Source organism: Oryzias melastigma, linkage group LG17 (genome assembly GCF_002922805.2).
Source record: "Oryzias melastigma strain HK-1 linkage group LG17, ASM292280v2, whole genome shotgun sequence".
NCBI classification, from domain to species: domain Eukaryota; kingdom Metazoa; phylum Chordata; class Actinopteri; order Beloniformes; family Adrianichthyidae; genus Oryzias; species Oryzias melastigma.
This window is the reverse complement of record NC_050528.1, coordinates 6,000,864-6,023,935: the sequence shown is the minus strand read 5'-3', so window position 1 is coordinate 6,023,935 and position 23,072 is coordinate 6,000,864. Positions and strand designations below refer to the sequence as shown.

Here is a 23,072-nt window from a genome sequence, read left to right as displayed (position 1 = left end):
CCTAAATGAGCCAAAAACTGTTTTAATTTAATTTTGTCTCAATAATACTTCATCTATCTTTAGTTTACAATAAAAATGAAAAAGAATATGTTTGAAAAGTTAAATTTAAACATTTTTGTCAGTCGTGGTGTAATAATGTTAGTGAAACTGACTTAAATAAGCACTTCAAGCTCAGAACAATTTCATTTTTATCAACAATTGTACAAGTTTAAAAGTACAATTCTTGAAGTACATCAACTGTTTTGCTTTATAAATATTCAGCAATAACTTCATTTTGGCACTAAAGTCAAATTAAAAGTGTAAGTTCTTCAGTTTGTTTCTTTTGATAATCTTTAGAATTTTATAATTAATTCAAAGTAAATAAAACAATAAAAATATATTTTCCATTTTGATGCTTTTCTTACAGGTTCAGTTGATTTGTCCAGTAAAAAGACTCGAGCTGCAACTTAAATCCTGAAGATTCATTTATGAAATTCTTCTTAACTGTTATGTAAACAAGTTTTTATAATTGAATTTGGGCACAAAACCTGATTTCAGAAAGATATTAAGAATGTTTGTAGGAATGTTTCCTACTCTAAAGTGTTTAAATATATACCGCCACTACCTTATTTTATCTAAATATGTATTTTTATTCATGAAGAATGTAACTAATGTTGATAGTTTTGGATTAATTTGTAGATGTTCCTTATTTTCCAATTTTTATTTGATCATTTTTCCATTAATATCCATAAATACATGAATAAATTTAGTTATCATGTCTGTGTTTTTCTATAATGTCCAAAAACAGCACAAATTAAAGAATAATGTAAAAATTATGGTAGAAATATTTGAAATAAATCTGTTTATTGATTATTTCTTTAGGAAATATTTTTCAATTTAATGTATAGATGGACTGTAATTTTTCAAAAGTTATAAATGTGTTCAAATGTGGTTGATTAGACAAAATAAACCCTAAAATATAAAAATTTTTAGTATATTCTTTTAGATTTTACACATACATTTTTTATTATTTAACAAAAAAAGTAATAAAATTAAAGTAAATGTGAGGCTTAGATCTAAAAATGTTCAAAAAACGAACAGCAGTTTGCGCTCGTGTAATGTGTTAGATTCACCACCAGATGGCGACATTGCAGCGTCCAGGATCTACAGCAGAGCGTGCAGGAAACCACACAACCATTTAAAAAGTTTATTACTACCATACACAAACTGTACAACACAGCGCATATCATTTTATTATGAAATAGTAAAAGTAATTGGAAGTTTCAATTTACAAACTACCTTAACTGAAAAAAAGCATTACATTTGAATTCAAAAGAAAATACAGTACAATTTTCATAGTATTCTAATATTGTTCCACAAAAAAAGCATTTCACATTACAAAACATCAAATACTAACAGGGAAAAGAAAAAAAATATATAAATATCATTCACAAAACTTCCTGAGCAAACAATGTGTGGTTTTAGGAATTAAATGCTAAAGGATTGTTAGGTTTTAAGAGTCGGATTCGAGTTTTTGATTCGTAAAAACAGAGTATTTTGGTGGAACTGATATTACTTACTGTATTTAAAGTTTCCTAGGCTACATTTTTTGTTTTGTTTATTTGCTGGAATGAAAAATGTATTGCTCAGATGTTTATTTTTAGTAGGTGGATTCCCGTTGTGTGAAAGTAAAACTTAAAATATTGTACAGTGAAATGAGCGTTTCCCTTTTTTTATGCTAAATAAAAATGTTTAATTTAAAACCAATCAACTTCTATATATTATTTTTTATTGTTTTCAACAGTTGAAACTAAACTGGGTGCTGTGCTCCAAACAAATGAAAAACTGTGTTAAATATTAAGGCTTATTTTCGGGAAATTTTGAAATAAAAACAAATATTTTTTCTCAGAAATGAAAATAGAAGTGAATCTCTGAGGTTACAGCTACTAAAACAACAGTTTCCAACAGTCGTCAGGAATTCATCCTCCTATCAAAAGAACCGTAGAATAAATTAGACACCATTCACATAATACTGTCCTACCACAAAACATAGTACTTGTTGTATATTTTTATGGAATCATATACATTTAGGCACATACTATATGCACAGCGCGTGTGCACAGAAGGCAGTTTATTATCTATACACTTTTTAAAAAAAAGAAAGACATCTTGACAAAGTGAATTAGTGATTTTTTTTTTTCCTTTTGTCGTGCTCTTCTTTGCGATGCAGAGTGGGGACGGGGTTGCGTTCAAGCGCAGCGTCACCTCCTGGATGCATCCAGCTTTCATTGGATGAGTAGAAAAAAGTTACAGTACAGTTGCATTGCCTCTGATTTTTATCTCACTTATCATACATTCAGTTTCCAATGAAGAAGGCGAAAGCAATGCTTCAGAATATGGTGTCGTTTTGGTACGTTTTTGCTCCAACTTATGATCAAATGATAATAAATAAAAGGTGACTCAACTCTAGTCTGCCGTGAAACTGGAATGTGCTTCTCTGTCTGCAGAAAAGTCCTCAAATATTAAGCATTTACAAAATAAAAGCAGGAAATAAATAGAACAAATATAGTAATAAATAGCAATATTATAGGAATGACACATACAGATTCAAATCAAGCAAACAATACAAAGTAATCAAGTGCAAGAGGGGGTTAAAAATCTCACCGGGGGGGAAACATATTCTAGAAGATGCAGAAACAGGAAAAGCGTTACAAATTCCAGCTGGTAGTTTTGTTTTTTTGTTATTTTTCCCCTTTAGTGCAGTGTTTGTGCCGGGAAACGCCACGTCCAAAAAGCCTCGCCTCACACAAACAGCCATTACAGCGAGTCGAAGAAAGCCCGGGGTAACTCTGCAGCTTAAACATGGATGCCCTTAATAGCCTGTTTGATATTATCCAGGAGGACCTTGCACTCCGGAGAGTATTCATGCTCCGAGTTGTTGTACATATCAGTTAATGTGTTCACATAGGCTTCAAAATTATGCTCGCTGATGGGTCCCTGCAAACAAAAACATGTTGACCATTAGCGACGGCGGCACAGCAGACGCGACGATTTCAAGGAAATGAGATTTCTTTCAGGACAGATTTGACATAATGGGCTGCGGGGAGGTCAAGTCTTACTGTACCATTTGAGGCAGCTGGATGTCTGTCAGGCTGCTGATCAGAGCCTGGCTGAGGCGGGCCAGCTCCTTCAGGAGGCTGTCGTTGTGCTGCTCCATCATCTTGTTCTCCTCCTCGATTGTCTTCAGGTTACATTCCATCGAGGAGATCTGCTTTCGGGGACAAAGCGGGAGGCGTCACCTCAAAACTTCGGGTTTTAGGGCGAACTCGCGGGAGCAGATACTACGGCTCCGATTCACGAATCGACTCACGATTCTTACTTTTTCATACGTTTGTTTCTATGTGTCTGTCTTTACTGGCTGTATGAAAATGTAAATTATTTGTATTAAATCAATATCATTTATACCTTTATGTAGAACAGGAGATCAGAATCAACTGATAAAAACACAAAGATTTAAATAGAAAGAAATAGTGTTTGTCATTTTAAACATTTTTTTGTCAACCTTCTGGTTAAGTTCAGGAGTATATCCCAGCCAGCAAAGCCAAGTGGACAGCATGTATGCTAGTGAGCGCCACTGTATCAAGCTAGCAAGCCCGCTGTATCGAGCTAGCGAGCTCATCTATAGCACGCTAATGGGCTAATCTGTAGCGAGCTAGAGACTTTATCTTTATTGAGCTAGCAAGTAGTGACCTTATCTGTAGCATGCTAACAAGCTAATCTGTAGTGAGCTAGCAAGCTCATCTGTAGCATGCTAATGAGCTCATCTGTAACAAGCTAGCGAGCTCAACTGTAGCATGCTAACGGGCTCATCTGTAGCGAGCTAGCGAGCTCATCTGTAGCATGCTAACAATCTAATCTGTAGCGAGCTAGCGAGCTCATCTATATTGAGCTAGCAAGTTCTTCTGTAGCATAGTAATAAGCTAATCTGTAGCGAGCTAGTGAGCTCTTCTCTATCGTGCTAGCAAGTTTATCTGTATTGAGCTAGCGAACTCAACTGTAGCATGCTAACAAGCTAATCTGTAGCGAGCTAGCAAGCTCTTCTCTATCGTGCTAGCAAGTTTATCTGTATTGAGCTAGCGAGCTCAACTGTAGCATGCTAACAAGCTAATCTGTAGCGAGCTAGCAAGCTCATCTGTACATGCTAGCAATCTCATCTGTAGCGAGCTAGCGGGCTCATCTGTAGCGAGGTGGGAGCTCATCTGTTGCATACTAACAAGCTAATCTGTATCGAGCTAGCGATATATAAGTCCAGAGCCCGTATAAAAAGTATTTTATTCCGCGACAGAATCAGCTGATTCACGTTGATTACATCCTCCCTTCAGCCGTGCAGAGCAGCATATCAGCGTGAGGCTGCGTTTTTCTGCTTCAGATAATTCCGTCAACTGTTGAAGAGTTACTATAGCCAAAAGAATGTAAACAAGATCGCTAATTCATTATTTCAAAAAGTTATGTCAGTGAGTGGAACTATGAACGTAAAAAACGCTCTGGATAGTTTTACTTTGAAAACCAGAAGCTTTACAGACAAAATTTGTTTACTTCTGGTGACATCAGGCGTCAAACTCAATCAAACAGGGGACCAAAATCTAAAACACACATTGGGTCACGACCGAACAGGATAAACATTTATTGAACACTTTTTAACATAATTATGAACTAGATATATAACATTACCTGTGATAATGCTAGTGTGAATGCTGTAAGCTGAATTTGGCTGCTGAAGATGCTGAAATTGATAGCTGAAAACTCTGAAGCTGATAGCAGCTAAAATATTAGCTAAATGCCAAATTAGCCTAAAAACAAAAAAAAAAAAAATTAGGTTAGCCAACACAGCTAGCATGTAGCTGAAATATTAGCTAAACTCCAAAACAACCTAAAAAATCTTGGTAAATGCCAAAATAGTCCAAAAAGCTAGCAGAATGCTAATTTTTTAAACTTTAAAACCTTAAGTTTTTAACATAATTACACATTTTAAAAAGGCAGGAATCCTATTCCAGAATAAATCAACCTAAACCTTAAATAATTTTCAATAAAAATATATTTTGTCAAAATTATACAAGTTAAAAATAACTGGACGTTGGTCGTTGCGAATATTCGTGCTTTTATTATGAAATCGTGAGTATCGGCGTACTGGAGTACTGGTTCCAGCAGTAGTAGATCCTTACCTGGGTTTGCAGCTGCATCATGTCGGCCTCTATCTTCATGTTGGAGTTGTTCAGCTCTTTGATTTCGTGATCCAGGTGGGAGATGTCGTCTTTGTTTTCCACGCCTGCGTTAAAGGAGGTTTTGTGTTTTTGTGTGATCTTCTTCATTTTCAGTGTTTTACCGTCCGGTTTTACTTACCGCTGCTGGCCTTCAGCTTGATAGTCATCTCCTCCTCTGTGTGCTTTTTCTTGATGCTCTGTGCGTTCAGCGGGCAGCCGGACAAGCTGGTGGAGCGGGTCGGGACAGATTTAGAAACCCCAAAAACCTTGAACCTCGGCAGACACGTTTGGAGTCAAGCTGCTGTGGTGGTCGTATTGTTTAAAGTCCCCTCTGATGAAAATCATGTTTTTTAAATTTTTAACATGTATGTGTGGCATTTTTCTAATGAAAGAGAACAAATATTTTTGCATTTCTGTATATTTCTCCTTTTAATTTTCAATTTTGGAAACAGAGGCTTCAGATCAAGATGAAAAATGGCTTTTTAAGACATTTAATTTGAGGGATTTGGTTAAAAACGTAACCATAATGAGCTATAAGCACGACCTACTTCTGCATTCAGTATAAGACCGCTCAGTCACTCCCGGTTGGGGCAGTGGATCATTGTTTACATGGAAACTGTGGAGTATTTTGAGTATAAAAGATGTCTTGTGGAGCTACCAAGAGCCACTATAAACAATATTAGGCGCATTGTTTTTTTTTTCTAGCAAAATACTTCAAAATAAAAGTCCAAAAAGGATTTAAATTGTTTCTGTCGTCCTACATAGTAAACTTTGAAGGTAACTCGCTGAGGCTGATGTTATTTAGATGTATTTGCGCACGACCAGCTCAAAGACTTCATATTGCTTCATTGTTTCACTTATCTTAAGTGCATCCAAAGCTAAATGTTGTTACTGGTCGCAGTATTTAATGGAGTCCTGTTAGCGGTCACGCAGTAGGAACATTTGGAGCATTAACCCGAACCGGAACTGTAATCCTAACCTTAACTTTTCCTCTGCAGCCACGAAAAATAGTTCAGAACTGACTGCAGTATTTAGAAAATTACGTGCGAATACTGTTATCATTTTCATTAAGGCTAATGCTAACTAGCATGAAAGATATCTAATTATCGGTGAGTTTTTCTTTATGACTTGTTTCATTTACTCCACAGCCGAGTGTTTCTAAGTTTGTGTATAAAATATAATTTTCAGTTTCAGGTAGAATCGGTCTGAGACGTGATTCCTTTCCTAAATCTTAGGCTAGATGCCCGTTAGCACGCTGCTACCATGAAGAAGGCAGAGGCCCCTCAGTTAGATTATTAGTGTGAAAGTCACTTCAAAGTTTGTTTACACATAAAATGTTCTGTTTATACATACAATGTAAGAAATAATGCAAATTAGACATAACCAGGGAAAGTACTCGGAGATTTGCTAAGTCGACGCATATAGAAAGCCACAACTAGGGCTAGGTACATAAAATAAATTATTCAATTTGAAAAGATTTAAGTTTAAGAGATCAATAATCGATTCATAAAAAATTTAAATCGATTTAATACAAAAAGCTAAAGTCCGTTAGCTTGATGCTAACGCTTAATAGAATTTCCCATAGGACGGCTAATGCTAACAGTCAGTTGACGTAAACATACATTAAATGAACATTTTCATATGAATTTTCCTGAATCTTTTAAGGAAATATTTTTTAAAATAATCATTTGTGGTCTAAAACAATATTTTTTCCTCATATTGTCTTCTTCTTCTGGAATAAGGTGTAATCCTATAGCGCGATCGCCACCTAGTGGCTAAACTGAAACTTCCTCCAGGAGAAGAAGCAGAACAATGTTTACAATGTTAATGATCTGAACACTTTTGTTATTGTTTTTTTTTTGAGAAACAATGTAACTCTGTATGATATTAACAATCTCATTATTTCACTGATACATTATACAATATGTGAACTGTTTTAGATTAATATAAATATATTTAAAACATATAGTAGATTATTAATGTATTTCTAAACAAATCTGTAAAAATGTGTAAACTCAAAATTAAATTGAATTAAGGAATTGAAAAAATCGATTCAGGCTTTTGTGAATCAAATCGAATGATTTCTGGAAATTATAACCAACACCAGCCCTAGCCGCAACCGGAAGTAAACAAGCGGTTTTATTTCAAAGTGGACATACGTCACACAGCTCCGTCCATGGAGTCCATTAAAACACTACTGGGGACATTTAAAAAAAAAAAATCATCATAGGGGACTTTAACGATAAAACGCAGACGAGCTCACCTTCTGTGAGTGGCAAACACATTATTGGCGTGTCCGAGGCCGTTGCAGCCAGGCAGGGGACAGTGGGGCAGCTCCTGTTTATTGGTCTTCCAGGCAAAGGGCAGGCCGTTGATGGACGACTCCTTCTGCCTTTTGGCAGCCAGCGGACAACTGCCCGCGCTGCGGTGGGATGTGTATTTTCCCGAAATGTGGCCCTGTCCGTCACATCCAATTACTGGACATCTACCAGACAAAGAGTTGCAGGCGTTGGTGCGCCACAGAAAACACAGCCAGGTTGCATTTAGCTCATCAGAGCAAACATTTCTACTACGAACGCTCCCTTTCAGCAACTAGACCGGAAGATTTGCCCACCATTATCTTGATTAATCCACCCAAATGATGATTAAAGTTGCCCAAACTATACGTGAAATAATCACATTAACTATAAGTTACTAATCCTCTCTGTTTGGGTGATATTTGTGCCTGAAAACATCAGCACAACTCCTGCTGAATATCATTAAGAGTTGCATTTTCAGGCCTTTTTTTTTTTTTTTTTCTCCTGCAGGTCAGTAATGGAGTGACATGAATTACAGATAATTGTCATGTTTCCCCTCATGCGAAAGAATGTAATTTGGAGGTGGCTAACCCATTCCCTTATTGATAAAGGTGAAAGGTCGCCTGAGATGATACAAATGGCACGCATGCTGCCGAAAAAGCCTGTTTCAGCATTTTGTTTCTGCAGCACTTAGAGGACAAAACAACAGCAGCGCTGCCATTACTTGCATCTACCACAGGTAGGGTAGCTTGATGCAAGGCACCCAGACAATGGAGGCGGACCATATGGCCCACTATTTACAATAATCTCGGGACATTTGCTACCCTCCCCCTTTCTGGCCCTTTCTCTCTTCGTGTGCATGAGATCTACTCCTGTCTAATTCCTAAGCTCGCGGCCTTGCATTAGTAATTAAAAAGAAAAAATCAGGGTCCAGATGTATAAGCAAACAGGGGCTCGTATGTCTGACTTTGGATTTAAACTGCAAATCAATTACATTATTCTTTTTTTCCAATAACACTTTCAGGAATGAGCCATCGGCTGTGCAGCGTTTTTCTTAATATTCTATAATTATAAAGAAAGCACTCAGTGATAAGCCAGATATCCTATTCAGAAAATCCAACCAAAACATGATGCTAATCCGACAGAAAATAATTCGCTAATGTCAGGACAAGAGAAGAATTATTTTCTTTGTTTAACTTAATGGCCTGCAGGTATGATGCGCAGAGGCAGGGTGCAGTTTCACTCCGCTTTATTGTTTTGTTTTTATCGGAACAGAAACAGGCCAGAAAGCTCTTACTTAAGCTCCTGCTCGTCTTTGTCATCCTTGTTTGGTGTGAGCTTCAAACCTCCTTTCCTGGCGCGTGGACACCCCGACAAGCTGATGTCAGACAAAAGAAAGAAGGAAATCTGTTGGTACCTAGAAAAGTTGCATTGGCTGCGATAAAGCTAGTGTGAATGCTTTTTTGATGAATGTGGTCGCTGAAGATGCTATAGCTATTTGCTGAAAGTTGAATAAAATCTTAAAAAATGTAATATTTACCAATACCAAAAGTACAAGCATGAACGTTTTGATACCAATATTGCACAAGTTTCAAATTGCGCAACATCTTAAAAACCGTAAAATCTGTAAAAACCAAAAGTACACGCACCCTTCTCCTGAAGATTGCATGAATTGTTGAAAGTGTGCTTGAGATTTTTTAGTCCAAAAAAGACAAACTATAATACTAGAAACGTTGCTGCGATACTGCTAGTGTGAATGCTTTTTGCTGAAAATGAGTGAATTTGCTGAAAATGCAAAAGCTATTTGCAAAATGTTAAATTTGATAAATGACTGAAATGTAGTTAAAAAAACTGTGAAGGAGCGCTGAAGTTGACCTAAATTTCTGAAAAATTTGTAATAAAATTGCTTGAAAAATCCCTAATACATGCCAATTTTGCAAAAATATTTAGTGTGTTATTTAAATATGAGCTAAACTCCAAATTAGCTCAAAAAACCTCAGTGGATGCCGAATTAGCCAAAAAAGCTAGCTCGTTGCTTAAACACTATCTTAACTGCAAAACAGCCAAAAATTCCTCAGTAAACTAACTTAGCAAAAAACATTAGCCTGTTGCTAAAACAGAAGATAAGCTCTAAATTAGCTTATAAAAACCTAAGTAGAAGACAAATTAATCAAAAACGTTAGTATGTTACTAACATATTCCAAAATATCCTAAAAATACCTTATTGGAGGCCAAATTAGCCACAAAAGATAGCACATTGCTTAAATTCTAGCTAAACTCCAAAATAGACGAAAATTTCTAAGTAAACTAAATTAGCCAAAAATGTTAACCTGTTGCTAACATAGAGACTAAACTCTAAATTAGCCTATAAAAACCTAAGAGCAAAGCAAATTAGCCTAAAAACGTTAGCATGTTGCTACAACATTAGTTAAACTCCAAATTAGCATAAAAAACCTTAATAGATAACAAATTAGCCAAAAAAGCTAACAAATGACTAGCTAAACTCCAAAATAGCCTAAAATTTCTAAGTAAACAAAATTAACCAAAAACGTTAGCCTGTTGCTAAATTATAAGCTGAACTCTAAATTAGCCTATAAAAACCCCAGTAAAAAACAAATTAGACAAAAACGTTAGCATATAATTGCATAAATTTCCTATAATATAGTTAAGCTCCAAATCAGCATAAAAACCTTAGTAGATAACAAATTAGCCAAAAAAGCGAACAAATTATTAGCTAAACTCCACAATAGCATAACATTTCTCAGTAAACTAAATTAGCCAAAAACGTTAACCTGTTGATAAAATAGAAGCTAAACTCTCAATTAGCTTATAAAAACCCCAGTAGAAAACAAATTAGACAAAAACATTAGCATGTTGCTAAAATAGAGGCTAAACTCTCAATTAGCCTATCAAAGCCAGAGAACAAAACAAATTAGCCTAAAAACGTTAGCCTTTTGCTAAAATAGAAGCTAAACTCTAAATTAGCTTATAAAAACCCAGTAGGTAACAAATTAGACAAAAACATTAGCATATAATTGCTAGTATATTGCATATAGTTTCTATAATATTAGTTAAACTCAAAAACAGCATAAAAATACCTCAGTAGATGCTAAGTTACCCAAGTGAGCTCGCATAATGCTAACATAACAGCTCAAGGCCAAATTGCTTAAAAATTACTATAAAAGAGGAAAAAAGATCCCATGAATTTATTTAAAGTTGTTGCTAATCTACTTAAAATTTTGAAATTTGAAGACTTTCTCATTCATTTGCTCAATATTTCAAAAACTATAAAGTTTATAAAATCCAAAGTACAAGCAGTAATATCCCTAATAAGCTGAAGGTTTTGATATCCAGATTACTGAAACCGCTGAAAGTGGAATTGAGTTTTTACGTGCCGAAAAACGAAAGAAGCCGGAGAATCACTATAGTGTGAATGTTGTAAAGCATTCACACAATTAAAGAGAAACAAGATCACAATAGTGTGAATGCTTACAAAGCGACAAAGTGAGCATCCAAACAAACTGTATCAGACAGGAGGGAGTGAGGGATGGGAAAAAAAAGAAGAAGAAGCAAGAAATGGAAAAGTGCAGCGTGTTTGCAGTAAAAAAGTGAGATTTTCACCATCTGTTTGAACGCTGTGCATCTGACAAATGTATTTCATGCTCGGCTGTGATGATTTCTCTCCCGTTACCTTCTGTGTGAAGCATAGTTCCCAGTCACATGTCCAGATCCATCACAACCAGGTGTTGGGCACCTGCAGGTTCAGAGACACAGACACCAGGTGCGTTTTACAGCAGCGGATTCATGCTAATACGCAGAAAAGCAGTAAAAAAAAACATGTTAAGTATGTGGAAATCTTGCATAATGTCTTGTTGGGAGGAAAACAAGAAACAAACATTTTCTGTGGGGAAATCATACAACACATACTTTAGTTCCTGAGAGTTGGCTGCCATCAGTGATTTGAGTGTTTTGTCAGCCAGGGGACATCCAGACACACTAGAGAGGATAAAGAGCTAAGAGTCATTTTAATTCACTCTTTGATCACAGCCGAATTAAATAATCTGAATACAATGTCTCGACACGTATTTACACAACGCCTGTTTTTTCTCACATGAAAAAGCTTTTTTGTGTCACCGCATTTAAGAATAAAAGAAAAAAAGTTGTCATTTGAACAAATAAATAAATATAAAATCCACAACAGGGAGCATGATTAAACAATGAGCGCTGTCTTCTAGCTGCTGCTAATGAGAACGTAATTAATTACTGCACCTCCGATGCGATGCATAATTCCCCGTCACGTGGCCGCTGCCGTCACACCCCGGGGTCGGACAGCTGTGGGGGGGGACACAGAGCATTTCATATGCAGGTCACTCCACGTCCCACAAAAAAAAAAAAACTAAAAATCTTTGTTGAACAAAGTGAATGGGGAGTTAGTACAGCGAGAAGTTTAGTAGGAACTGCTGGTTTGGCTGAGCGTCTCTGAGGCTGTGCTGCAGGAACTACTGTTCTGGTGAGGAGACCCGGCAGAGCATGCACTCTAACTAGAAGCTTTGACGGGACGTACAGGGAGAAAAAACTCACTTTCAGATACAATTCTTCTCCACATGAACCTGCAGACATACCAGTTACAACCCAACAACACAGTGAGCTTCATGCTTTGTTTTTTCGACCCACTTAAATCAAATTTTCTTTCGGTTTGAAGTTACACTTTCTCTATTTTTTGTTGTTGTTTTTTGATACCGACCATCTGCCAACTTAAAAAAAAGGGAAGATCAGCTTTCACTTGAACGACTAAAGATGCGGCGAGATGCGTGGCGTGCTCCAGCCCACGTACCTCAAAAGCTCTTTCTTTGAATCTCGTAATAGGAGCTTGGCTTTGGGGCTTAGCATGCTGCCGTCTCCTGGATAGTGCTGGTCCTCCAAGGAGATCTGCTCGTAGTCGTCCTGCGGAGACAGAAACCGGCTCTCCTGAAGACCAGAAGTCGTTCTCCTGTGACCTCAAACTGAATGATGAATGTAATCCTGGAGTAATACTCTTAGGGGATGTGGGGGGTTAAAGTGCAAGAAATAAAAGATTAGGAGCAAGTTTTAATGTGGAGTATAATCCGAAAGGTGTTTGTGATGTGCAGCCATCTAAACACAGATTGAAACTTTAAATCTTTAAAGCATCAAACACAAGAAGAGTCTAGATTTGGTCAGATAATAGTCTACTTTCTCTAGAAAGCAGAATTTTTCTTATTTTGAACAACAAAATCTAGATTTTCTTTTTAACTATCACCGGGTGATTTTTTTATAGACAAGATATTAAATATGTTGAATTTTTCTGAGTAAAATCTCAAATGTCACAGGAATGAGTGAAACATTCCAGTATCATTATTTATTTTTTGATATTTTCTTCTCAATTTTCTAATTTTTCAGTCATTTTCAAGCGTTTTTTGAGGATCTTTTTAAGTTTTTATTTTCAATTTGTTACATAAACCACAGTTGAAAATTAAAAAAAAAAAAACTCTTAATTTGTCACGTGTTGTCATATTCTGATCTATTTTTTATAAGAAATATATTTTATTGGATATATTATATCAGACAAAAATGACCCGACAAAAGTGATGGTGTGACACTTTATAGTAAAAGCGTTCTCGGGTAAATTAAAACATATTTTTGCAACAAGAAAGAAGAAAAAAATCTATTTTTTTATGTTTTATTTTAGGATTGATCTAGTTTTTTTTTTTTAGCATAAATTGTGGACAATAGGGGACAAAACATGCTGTTTTTCAAACTCCTTACAAAAATAATTAAATGCATTGATTAGAGAATAAAAAAACAAAGACAAACTTATGTCACATTTGATTAATAAATATAATAATTATTACGCAAAGTCAAATTAAATTTGAAAGGAGTGGGGAAAATTATTTAATGCAACCCATACTTAGTTTTTGTAATCCAGTTCTGATCAGATCAAGAAAAACAAACTATTAAATTAATAAAAAAGTTAAAATAACAAACTTCATAATTTAGTAATTTAGTCTTGTTTTAATTGATTTAGAAAAAAGTATAGTTGGACGGTTAAGACACTTAAAACAGGATATTCATCCTGATTTATTTGTAAGTATTTTAACTGTTTCTTTGTTATTGCCATGCACTTTCAGTTTGAACTTTTATACTTTTGTACGTATTAATAATTTGTCTTTGTTTATTTTTTTGTAAGACTCCCAACAAATAACATTTTGTTTTAATATTTTTATTTTTTTAGGGGGAAATGTGTGAAATCTGTGTGTGTATGTAAACACACTTCTTAATACGTAAAGAGACCCTTATCTCAAGAAAAAAAAAGGTTTATTTCATGTCTTATAAGGAATTTAATCTCATTAAGAAAGATTTTTAGAAGTAAAATAATCTTAGTTTTGAGAAAAAAAATGTCTTAGTGAGTTAATTTTTTAAATAGTTTTTGGTAAGATGATTTTTCTCACCCATTTCCTGATTTCTTCTTTGCACATTTTTAAAAAGATCTTTTTGGGATCTGCTTTTGCAGTTTGTACCAATTTAAACTTTCTATAGTAATACATATTTTATTTATGACTTGATATTTTTAATTATCAGAACAATAGACCTTAATGAAAGTGTTCATAGATTATTTCAAGATAAATTTTGTTTTATTTTACAACTTATTTTAAGAAATCTTACAATACAAATTCTACTAGTTCCATCTGCCGCTTTTTTTTTCACTTTTAACAAGAAAATAATATCTTTTAGTTTATATTTTGAAGTTGTTCTGACAGGATCTTTTGTCCAATGCAGTTGTAGAACCTCATAAAAACACAGAAGTTCACTTTTAATTTTTTTTCCAATAAAGATATTTTTATTTTTAAGAGCTCCCACATCCTTTTTTTAGGATTTGTATTTATTGAGAGATGGATTACCTCTTTGTCCTGTAAAATGTGAGCTTTGCTGAAATGGACGGGCATGGAGCTCTCCCAGCTGTCCCTGTCACACAGCGGCTGGTAGAAGGCGGGGCCGATGAGGACGCTGCCGCCTTTGGCCACGGCCGACTCAGGAGGAGACAGGGGGGCTTCTGGGGGCGTCTTGCTCTGGGCCTTTCCGTTCTCTTTGCACTTCTTCATACTCAGATCCAAAGTGCCGTTTTCGTCCACCTCGATGGGCATGTCCTGCAGACGCAGACATTGGATATCCTAAGTCAGGATCTGAACCTGCAGCTCCAGATCCACATGTGGTTCTTTTATCTCTCCATGGTGGCTCCTTGACCAAAAACATAAAATAAGTCATGGACCAGACATGTCGACCATCAGAGTCAGCAGCTCCCTGCTAATGGCTGCCTGATAGTGCTGTCACGAACGATTATTTTAATAGTCGACTAATCACAGAATATTTTTTCCGATTACTCGACTAATCGGGTCATGGGCGAACTGGATGTAAAGCAAACATGTTAACCATCATTAACTTTGAACCAACTAAAAACTAGATATATAGCATTACCTGTGATAATACTAGTGTGAATGCTGTAAGCTGAATTTGGCCGCTGAAAATGCTAGTGCCGATAGCTGAAGATGTTGAAATTGATAACTAAAATCGCTGAAGCTGAAAGCCAGCTAAAATAATAGTTAAATGCCAAATTAGCCTAACAAACTGAAAAAAGCCTCTTAGTCAAAACAGCTACCATGTAGCTGAAACATTTCATAAACTTCAAAATATCCTAAAAACAAAAAAGGCTAAATTAGCCAAAATAGTTAGCATGTAGCTGAAATATTAGCTAAACTCTATTTTAGCCTAAAAAAAAGAAAAAGTTAAAATTAGCCAAAACAGCCAGCATGTAGCAGAAACATTTCCTAAACTTCAAAATAGCCTAAAAAGGCTAAATTAGCCAAAATAGCTAGCATGTAGCTGAAATATTAGCTAAAATCTATTTTAGCCTAAAAAAAAGAAAAATTTAAAATTAACCAACTTAGCTAGCATATTGCTGAAATATTAGCTAAACTACAAAATAGCATTAAAAACCTTAACACCAAAATACTCTGACTCCATATAATATAAAGTAACGACTAATCGACTATTAAATTACTTATCGACCATTTTAATTTTCGATTAGTCGACTAATAGTTGCAGCCCTAAAATAAACAAACAAATAAACAAAGCCCCCAAACTAAGACTACCAAGGTCCAACCCCAAACTAAAATAACAAAACCCAGCAGTGTAAGACTGTTGAGGACAAAGGGGGAAAAGCAAAAAAAACGAAATAAATAAAAAAAAAAACAACGAATTTCTCAATTAGCATTTATTTAATTCAGATCAGTTAAATGTATAAATTGATGGGTGAGGTTCACATAGATGATAAACTAGGTTTTTACATCCTGTTGACCTGAAGACGTCTTGTTTGATCGACCTCCAGAATGAACAGATTTTATATGCAAAGCAAACTTTGGTAAAAAGTTTGATCTTTTATGAGTTAAAAGCACATATTATCTTGTGCTGCACAACATTGGTTACTATCTGTCCAGAGCTGCACTGAGATGATCCTGTTTGGCACAGAGCGTCTTTTATTTTGAAAATAAGTTATTTGAGCTTCTGTCAAATGTAGTTTTCTTTTAAATCACATTTTGAGAGATGCTAGGTTCTTTTTATAATTTTTGCTCATACCAAAAAATATACATTATTCATATTTATTATTTAAAAAAAAGAAAGTGATGAATGAAAAATAATTTCTTAAGGCCAAAGTAAGACTCAGTAGAAATCGAGCCCAAATGGCTCCTTTACTGTTAAAAGTTGCCAACCTCTGTCCTATGTAAAAGTGTTGCTCAAAAAAAAAGCTAAAACATGGATAAAAATAGAAGGCGTCGCCTAATTACACAGACAGGAATGTAAATGAGACAGTAAGAAAGCTCATTAATACGACAGCGACGATACGGAGAAACTTGAACCTCAACAGCGTTTCCCTGTAAACATGAAAAGTGACTTGAAACGCAAACAGTGTTTTTAAATAATGCAAACTGTGGTTATCTCACACCAGACAAGGTACTAAACTAAGCCAGCGTTAATTCTGCTCCACACACACGCACACACAAATAATAATCACTGGTGTGTAGTTCTGCAGTGACAGCTGTGTCATCTGTTTTCTAGGACACACAACAACCAAGATGGCAGCTGGGGGTGGGGGGAGTTGCTGGTTTTAGGTCATCATTATTATTGCAAAAATTAAAAAGCTTAATGTGGCATAAGTTTCCCTGCTGACAGATGTGTTTGTGGTTTTTATTGTGCTAAAAACTTGACGACTGTGTTGGGGGTAATAAAAGTTATCCCATGCTAAAAATCTCAATCGGAACTACCAGGTTTTCCGGAGTCGCAAGAGCAAAAATTGTCTAATCAAGAAGAAGAAAACCATACATAAGTCGTACATTTGGGGGGAAAGTCTAGCTAAATAAAATAAACACAATAATACTAATCTTTTGATCTGTATGAGAAAAATATCAGCGTTTAAGAGGAAAACCATCAGATTCTCTTCCAAGTTTGTTTTGGACGGCACTTCTCTTTCGGGGCCAATATTATTTGAAAACCAAATAAAACAAATTGGAAAAAATATTGGCCAAAAACATTTACAATATAAAAACTTTTTGCTATTTCAAAATAAATTTAATTATTTTCAGCTTATTGTTATTTTTTTAGGTTTCAAAACATTTCAATTTAAAAACTTCTTTTTCACTTTTTTTTTTTTTTTTTCAAATCTGAAAAATTTCCATTTCAAAAGTTTTGGCCCTGTTGTGGCACGTTGGGGCGGGGCTAACATGAAGGACCAATCAAAATCGATGAGGGTGGTAACTTCAGTCCCGATGCGTTCACTGACTCTGAGAACTGTGGTAATTACGGTCAGAAAATGTCTGCTTTTTCCCTGTTTTATCATAGTCAGAAATTGTCCCACGACAGCTGTAAAAAACAGAGTTTTATTGCATTGAAATTGAAATTTTTAGGTTTTGAAAACTAAAAAACAGAACATTTGAAGCTGAAAATAATGAACTTTATTTTAGAAGCAAATAGTTTTGGACATTTTACATTTTTTCTGGCCAAACAACATTTTTTTTATTTTTTTATTTATTTGTTTTATTTGGGTTTAAATTAACATTGGCCTCAGTTTAGCTACATACTGATGCAGTGCCCTCTAGTGGTTGTTAGTGGAAACAACTGCTAAAAGATAACAAATATGAATAACAAATATATGAGCCTATTTATGTCTTAAAAAAAAAAAACTACAAAAGTAAGTCGCTCCTGAGTATAAGTGGCTAAACCAGAGGTGTCAAACTCAATCTCACAAAGGGCCAAAATCCAAAACACAACTTAGGCTGAACAGGATAAACATTTATTGAACACTCTAAAACTACATTCTTTAAGCTTTAAAACTAACTTTTTAACATAATTATGAACTAAATATATAGCATTACCTCCAATAATGCTAGTGTGAATGCTGTAAGCTAAATTTGGCTGCTGAAGATGCTAGTGCTGATAGCTGAAGATGCTGAAATTGATAGCTAAAAACGTTGAAGCTGATAGCTAAAATATTAGCTAAATGCCAAATTAGCCTAAAAAAAAGAAAAAGAAAAAAATGTAGGTTAGTCAAAACAGCTAGCATGTAGCTAAAAAAATAGCTAAACTTCAAAATAGCCTAAAAAAATGAAAAAAAAGCTTCAATTATTCAAAACAGCTAGCGTGTAAATATTAGCCGAACTCCAAAATAACTTAAAAAACTTTTAAAAAAGCTTAAATTATTCAAAACACCTAGTACGTAAATATTAGCCTAATTCCAAAACAGCCTAAGAACTTTAAAAAACCTTAAATTAGCCAAAACAGCTAGCATGTAGCTGAAACTCCAAAGTAGCTTAAAAAAATCTTAGTAAAAGCCAAAATAGTCCAAAAAGCTAACAGAATGTTTTAAAACCATAACTTTTTAACATAATTATGAATAATAAAAGGCAGGAATATTATTCCAGAATAAATCATCTTAAACCTTAAATAACTTGCAATATTTTACTCTCCATAAAAATAGATTTTGTCAAAACTATGCAAATTAGTAATAAGTACAAGATAACATCGGGTCATTAATATCAATAAGATAAAATGATCCAGAGGGCCGGATCCCGCTGAACTATAAAAAAACTGTGACTTTTACTCCATAAAATACGGTAATTTCTTTATTTTAATAGAGTGGATTTAATCCGATCAAAACGTTTGTTTTTTAAAATGAATGAACCTGAAATCTAACTGCTTTCCACACAGTCACATATTCAGAGGAACATACTTGATATTCATGCAAGTTAAAAAATCTGAAGATGTAACACTCTAAATATGGTCGCCTCTTCAGACACGAAAGCTGTTCTTGGTTTTGTACGTCTATCCAAGACAACTAAGCTGTAAACGAGAACAGATGATTAACTTGCTAACACTGTTTTATTCATTCAGTGGGCTGGTACCTGGTACAGGGCCACATTCTCAGCTCAACAAGCTGGGAGACAAGGATCTGTGTTGAGTAGGTGTGGAAACCTTGAATCATCTACAGTACAGTATGTAACCCACAGAATGTGATCAATATTAATCATGAAGTTAGTTGAGAGGGAAGTCGAATCATAAACAATGTTGGAGAAAGTGAGACGCTTTTGGATCCAAATCCAGCATTTTTATTTTTTTTCTTGTGAAGATTTGTGTGAATTGAACTTCTGATATGTTAACTCCTTTAGCTGATTGGCTTAATCCTCAAGGATGCTTTTAAAGACGATCTGGTGTAGACACACAGCCTATCCTGGATCATATAACTAAGCAAAATATCCTCCGCCATCTGCAGCGGGCAAGATGCATTTTCAGAACAGCAGTTCAAGGTTTTTACACGCCAGCTGATGTCAAAACAAAATACAGAGTTTTCCAAAAAATGAGGAAAAAAGAAATAAAATGTAATGAGTTTTAAATGGTTTATTTTCTTCAGACGACTCCTCGTTTTTGCTCAATCTTTTGGTGCCATGCTCTTCTAAGTGTTTGATCACCTTTGTTGTGGTCGCCAGAGGCCGGCCAGCGACAGCCTCCGCATTCTTCCGGTAGCGAGTGGAGAGGTTGAGGATGGCGGCGGTGGCGGCGGTGGCCTGCGGATCGTCCTCCTTCTTGAATGGACTCAGCGGGCTGTGCTGACCAGATGCGGGCAGGCGGCCACCTGGAGCACCAAGAAAGCCGGGATACTGTTGAGGTGCTAAAATGCAAGCAATTAGTGCACCGTTTAGTTAGTGGGACGCCAGGTGTTCAGACCCAAACACTGAAAACACTTTTCATGCTCCGATTCGGGACACAAAGAGCGGACGGGGAGTTCCTTAGAATGGGATTTGCATCAGAATCAGAATGAATGAAACTTACAGTCGGGGTAAAGGGGCATTTCCTGTTCTGGGTGGGTCCCGAGCAGGGGCTGTTTGCCAAAGACCTGCGCGTCAAAGCTGGCGTAATCAAAACGGATCCTGCTGTACTTGTCCAGATCTTTTGTGAGGCTCGTTTGCAAGGTGGCTACTGGATGAGAGAGTCTGTAGTTGAGCTGGTTCATTTCAAACTTCTTTATCAAACCGATGGCCCTAAAAAAACAAACAAAGAAAAAACCGTCATGAAGTTCTGTGGAAATTCAATTTAAAATCTAGATTTTGTGCTTAAGCATTGGGGGGTGCCAACGCGTTTGGACACAGAGTCTGGGATGTGATGTGTGTTGTAGATCCACAGCCAGGTTGCCAGACTAATTAATATAGTGGAAGTGGGCAGTCTGCCCAAGATAGATCCACGGGGAACAAAGAGTTCTGCTCTTTTATCATCTCTAATCGAGATGAACTCACAGGGCCGGCAACCGTTGCTTTGGAAAGCTTGTGTGTTCAGCTGGGCTCAGGAAATGGAAATGAAAAGGACGGTTTGTGTCGTCTTTTTGGTGAATTCTCGGCTCCTGTTGAGCTGAAGTGTAGTGGTTTGAAGTGTGGGGTTTGTACCTGGGCGAGCGGTCGGGGGTTTGTCTGCACTTCAGGCTCTCCTCCTGAGGTCTGGAGACTTTCACTGCAGCAGCGATGGGGCAGCCTGAGAGACTGGTGGTGGAGAAAACCCGTCAGATCATTTCATCTCAGTGAAAAACACGGAGCATTACGGCGGCTGGTTTCTGTCTCGTACCTCCTGTGGGTGCTACGGTTGCTGTTGACGTGACCCCTTCCTGTGCACCCCGGCGTGGGGCACTTGAGGACGTTTTCGTGCATGGCCAGAACTGACAAAATACATAAATAGAATTAGTAAAGTTTAAATAAATCTACTGATGATCTGCTTTTTTAGCCAAAATCAAAAACGTGTCATTTTCTGGGACATAGTTTCTGATAGTAGTTCATCAGAAGAATTGTGGGTGGAGAACTAATATAAAGCAAGCCCGCCCCTCTTCCCGTCCCAGTTGCTGAAAGCTCAGGACAGGAAGCGTATAGCCCACCAAATGAATTTAACAAGGGGTCTGTGTTGGGAAGAGTCGATATGCATTGGAATGCATTGCATCCTATACCGCGATACATCGCATCATGCACCGTGATACATCATACCGCGATACATCGTATCGTGTATCGTGATACATCTTATCTGGTATGGTGATACATCATACCGCGTACTGTGATACATTGCATCATGTATCGTGATATATCTTATCTTGATGGATGGTATCGTGTATCGTGATACATCTTATCTTAATAGATCGTATCGTGTATCGTGATACATCTTATCGTATATGGTGATACATCATACCGTGTATCGTGATACATCTTATCTTAATAGATCGTATCGTGTATCGTGATACATCTTATCGTATATGGTGATACATCATACCGCGTACTGTGATACATTGCATCATGTATCGTGATACATCTTATCTTGATGGATCGTATCGTGATACATCGTACCGCGTATCATGATGTATCGTATTGAGTATTGTGATACATCGTATCGTGATATATTGTGTCTTGTATCGTGATACATCATATCGCGTATAGTGATACATAGTATCGTGTATTGCGATACATCGTATCGTGATAGATTGTATCATGTATCGTGATACATCACATTGCGTATTATCATACATCATATTGCGAATAGTGATACATCGTATTGTGTATCGCAACACATTGTATTCTGTATCTTGATACATATTGTGAGACGTCCATCATGATATGTGCATCACAATACATGTATGTGTATCACTACACGTGTATCGCGATACATATCCTGATATATCCCAAGACTGTACCAGAACAACTTTTCACAATGATTGTATGAATAAGAGTATGAATATTAATGCAACTTTTGTGTAAATAAAATAGTAGAAATGTATTTTCTTTAATGATCACAATGCTAAGTACTACAACTGTCTCTCATATACAAGTGACTTTTACCCAAGAAAATTTAAGCTGCTTTTCTTTTGATAAATCAATGAATATTCGCTCCTAAAGGGAACAGTCAATGTTGTCTGATTTCCAAAATAAAATGTTTTTCAGTATAAGAAAAACAGAATGAATGTAAGGTTCTAAAAGCATGCTTGAGGAAATAAAGGTTTAAGTGGAAAACAAAAGTAGGACGCTCATAAATAATTAAATATCGTCTTGCCTATTTTTTAAAGTATCACCAAATAAAATACTGCAATATTTCGCCAAATTGAGTACTTTTTTCTACAAATACGATCTTTTTCCAAACGTAATTTTTTTCGTCTACTCCTTTGTAACAACAATTTTCATGAAGAAATACTCAATTTTAAGCTTAATTTTTCATCATCAGAAAAAAAAGCCACGTTAAAAATTTCAATCAAACTGGGTCTTTAAAGATAGTCTCTACGCACACAAATACATGTATAAACATTTAATTTGGAAAAATAAAACACACATTTTCATGCTTTCATTTCAGATTAAAATAGCTGCTCTGTTTCCAAAAAAAAAGATCCTAGAAAGACAGGAAAAGGGAAAAAGCAAACGGCTTTTTTCCCTGCTGTAATGTGGCTGAAATGTAAATAGCTTAGTGCACAGACGGGCAAAACAAGGCGGATGATTATATTCTTCAAAAACAAATGCGTTGTTAAAGGTCCGCGCTGCATCCTTAGAAACTTCTTCCCCACACATATCCTCCAATTAGTTTGTTGGAGTTGTCTATTTATTTTGAATACTGCATTTTCAGGCCCTTTGATTTGCAAATACTGCCTCCAGTCTAAGAGCATATGCTTTTTTGAAAAAGTTAATTACTTTTTCTGTTCCTTTTGTAACATTGGTGTTTAATGTTGAACGTTTTTTGAGTTACATTGAAATGACTTAACAATCGGCAATGCGTGTGTGTGAGGGGGGGGTCGGGATTCAAACATTACAACACATTACGGAGAAAAGGGAAAAAAGGGGAGGGAAAAAATCCATTTGAAAAGTTTCCCGCACATCTTTTATTTGAACCGGGCGTGCCTTTCTTGTCTTTGGGGGTAACTAAGAGGATTTCAACTACTGTGGCTGATTGTAAATTGTAA

General features: G+C 35.9%; 1 protein-coding gene across 2 annotated transcripts in view; it reads right to left on the bottom strand.

Annotated features, from left to right (window-relative positions):
• Window positions 1–1,172: 1,172 nt before the first annotated feature.
• Window positions 1,173–23,072, bottom strand: part of st18 (ST18 C2H2C-type zinc finger transcription factor) — a gene marked incomplete in the record, with an annotated part of 67,013 nt that continues 45,113 nt past the window's right edge. The window contains 15 exon segments of one of the 2 annotated variants that reach the window (XM_024274258.2): window positions 1,173–2,976; window positions 3,104–3,250; window positions 5,202–5,305; window positions 5,380–5,465; window positions 7,504–7,725; window positions 8,835–8,915; window positions 11,229–11,291; window positions 11,465–11,533; window positions 11,807–11,869; window positions 12,372–12,481; window positions 14,455–14,700; window positions 19,570–19,769; window positions 19,931–20,139; window positions 20,539–20,631; window positions 20,714–20,804. In XM_024274258.2, coding sequence (XP_024130026.1) covers window positions 2,836–2,976; window positions 3,104–3,250; window positions 5,202–5,305; window positions 5,380–5,465; window positions 7,504–7,725; window positions 8,835–8,915; window positions 11,229–11,291; window positions 11,465–11,533; window positions 11,807–11,869; window positions 12,372–12,481; window positions 14,455–14,700; window positions 19,570–19,769; window positions 19,931–20,139; window positions 20,539–20,631; window positions 20,714–20,804 — 1,925 coding nt within the window. 2 annotated transcript variants of the gene reach the window in all.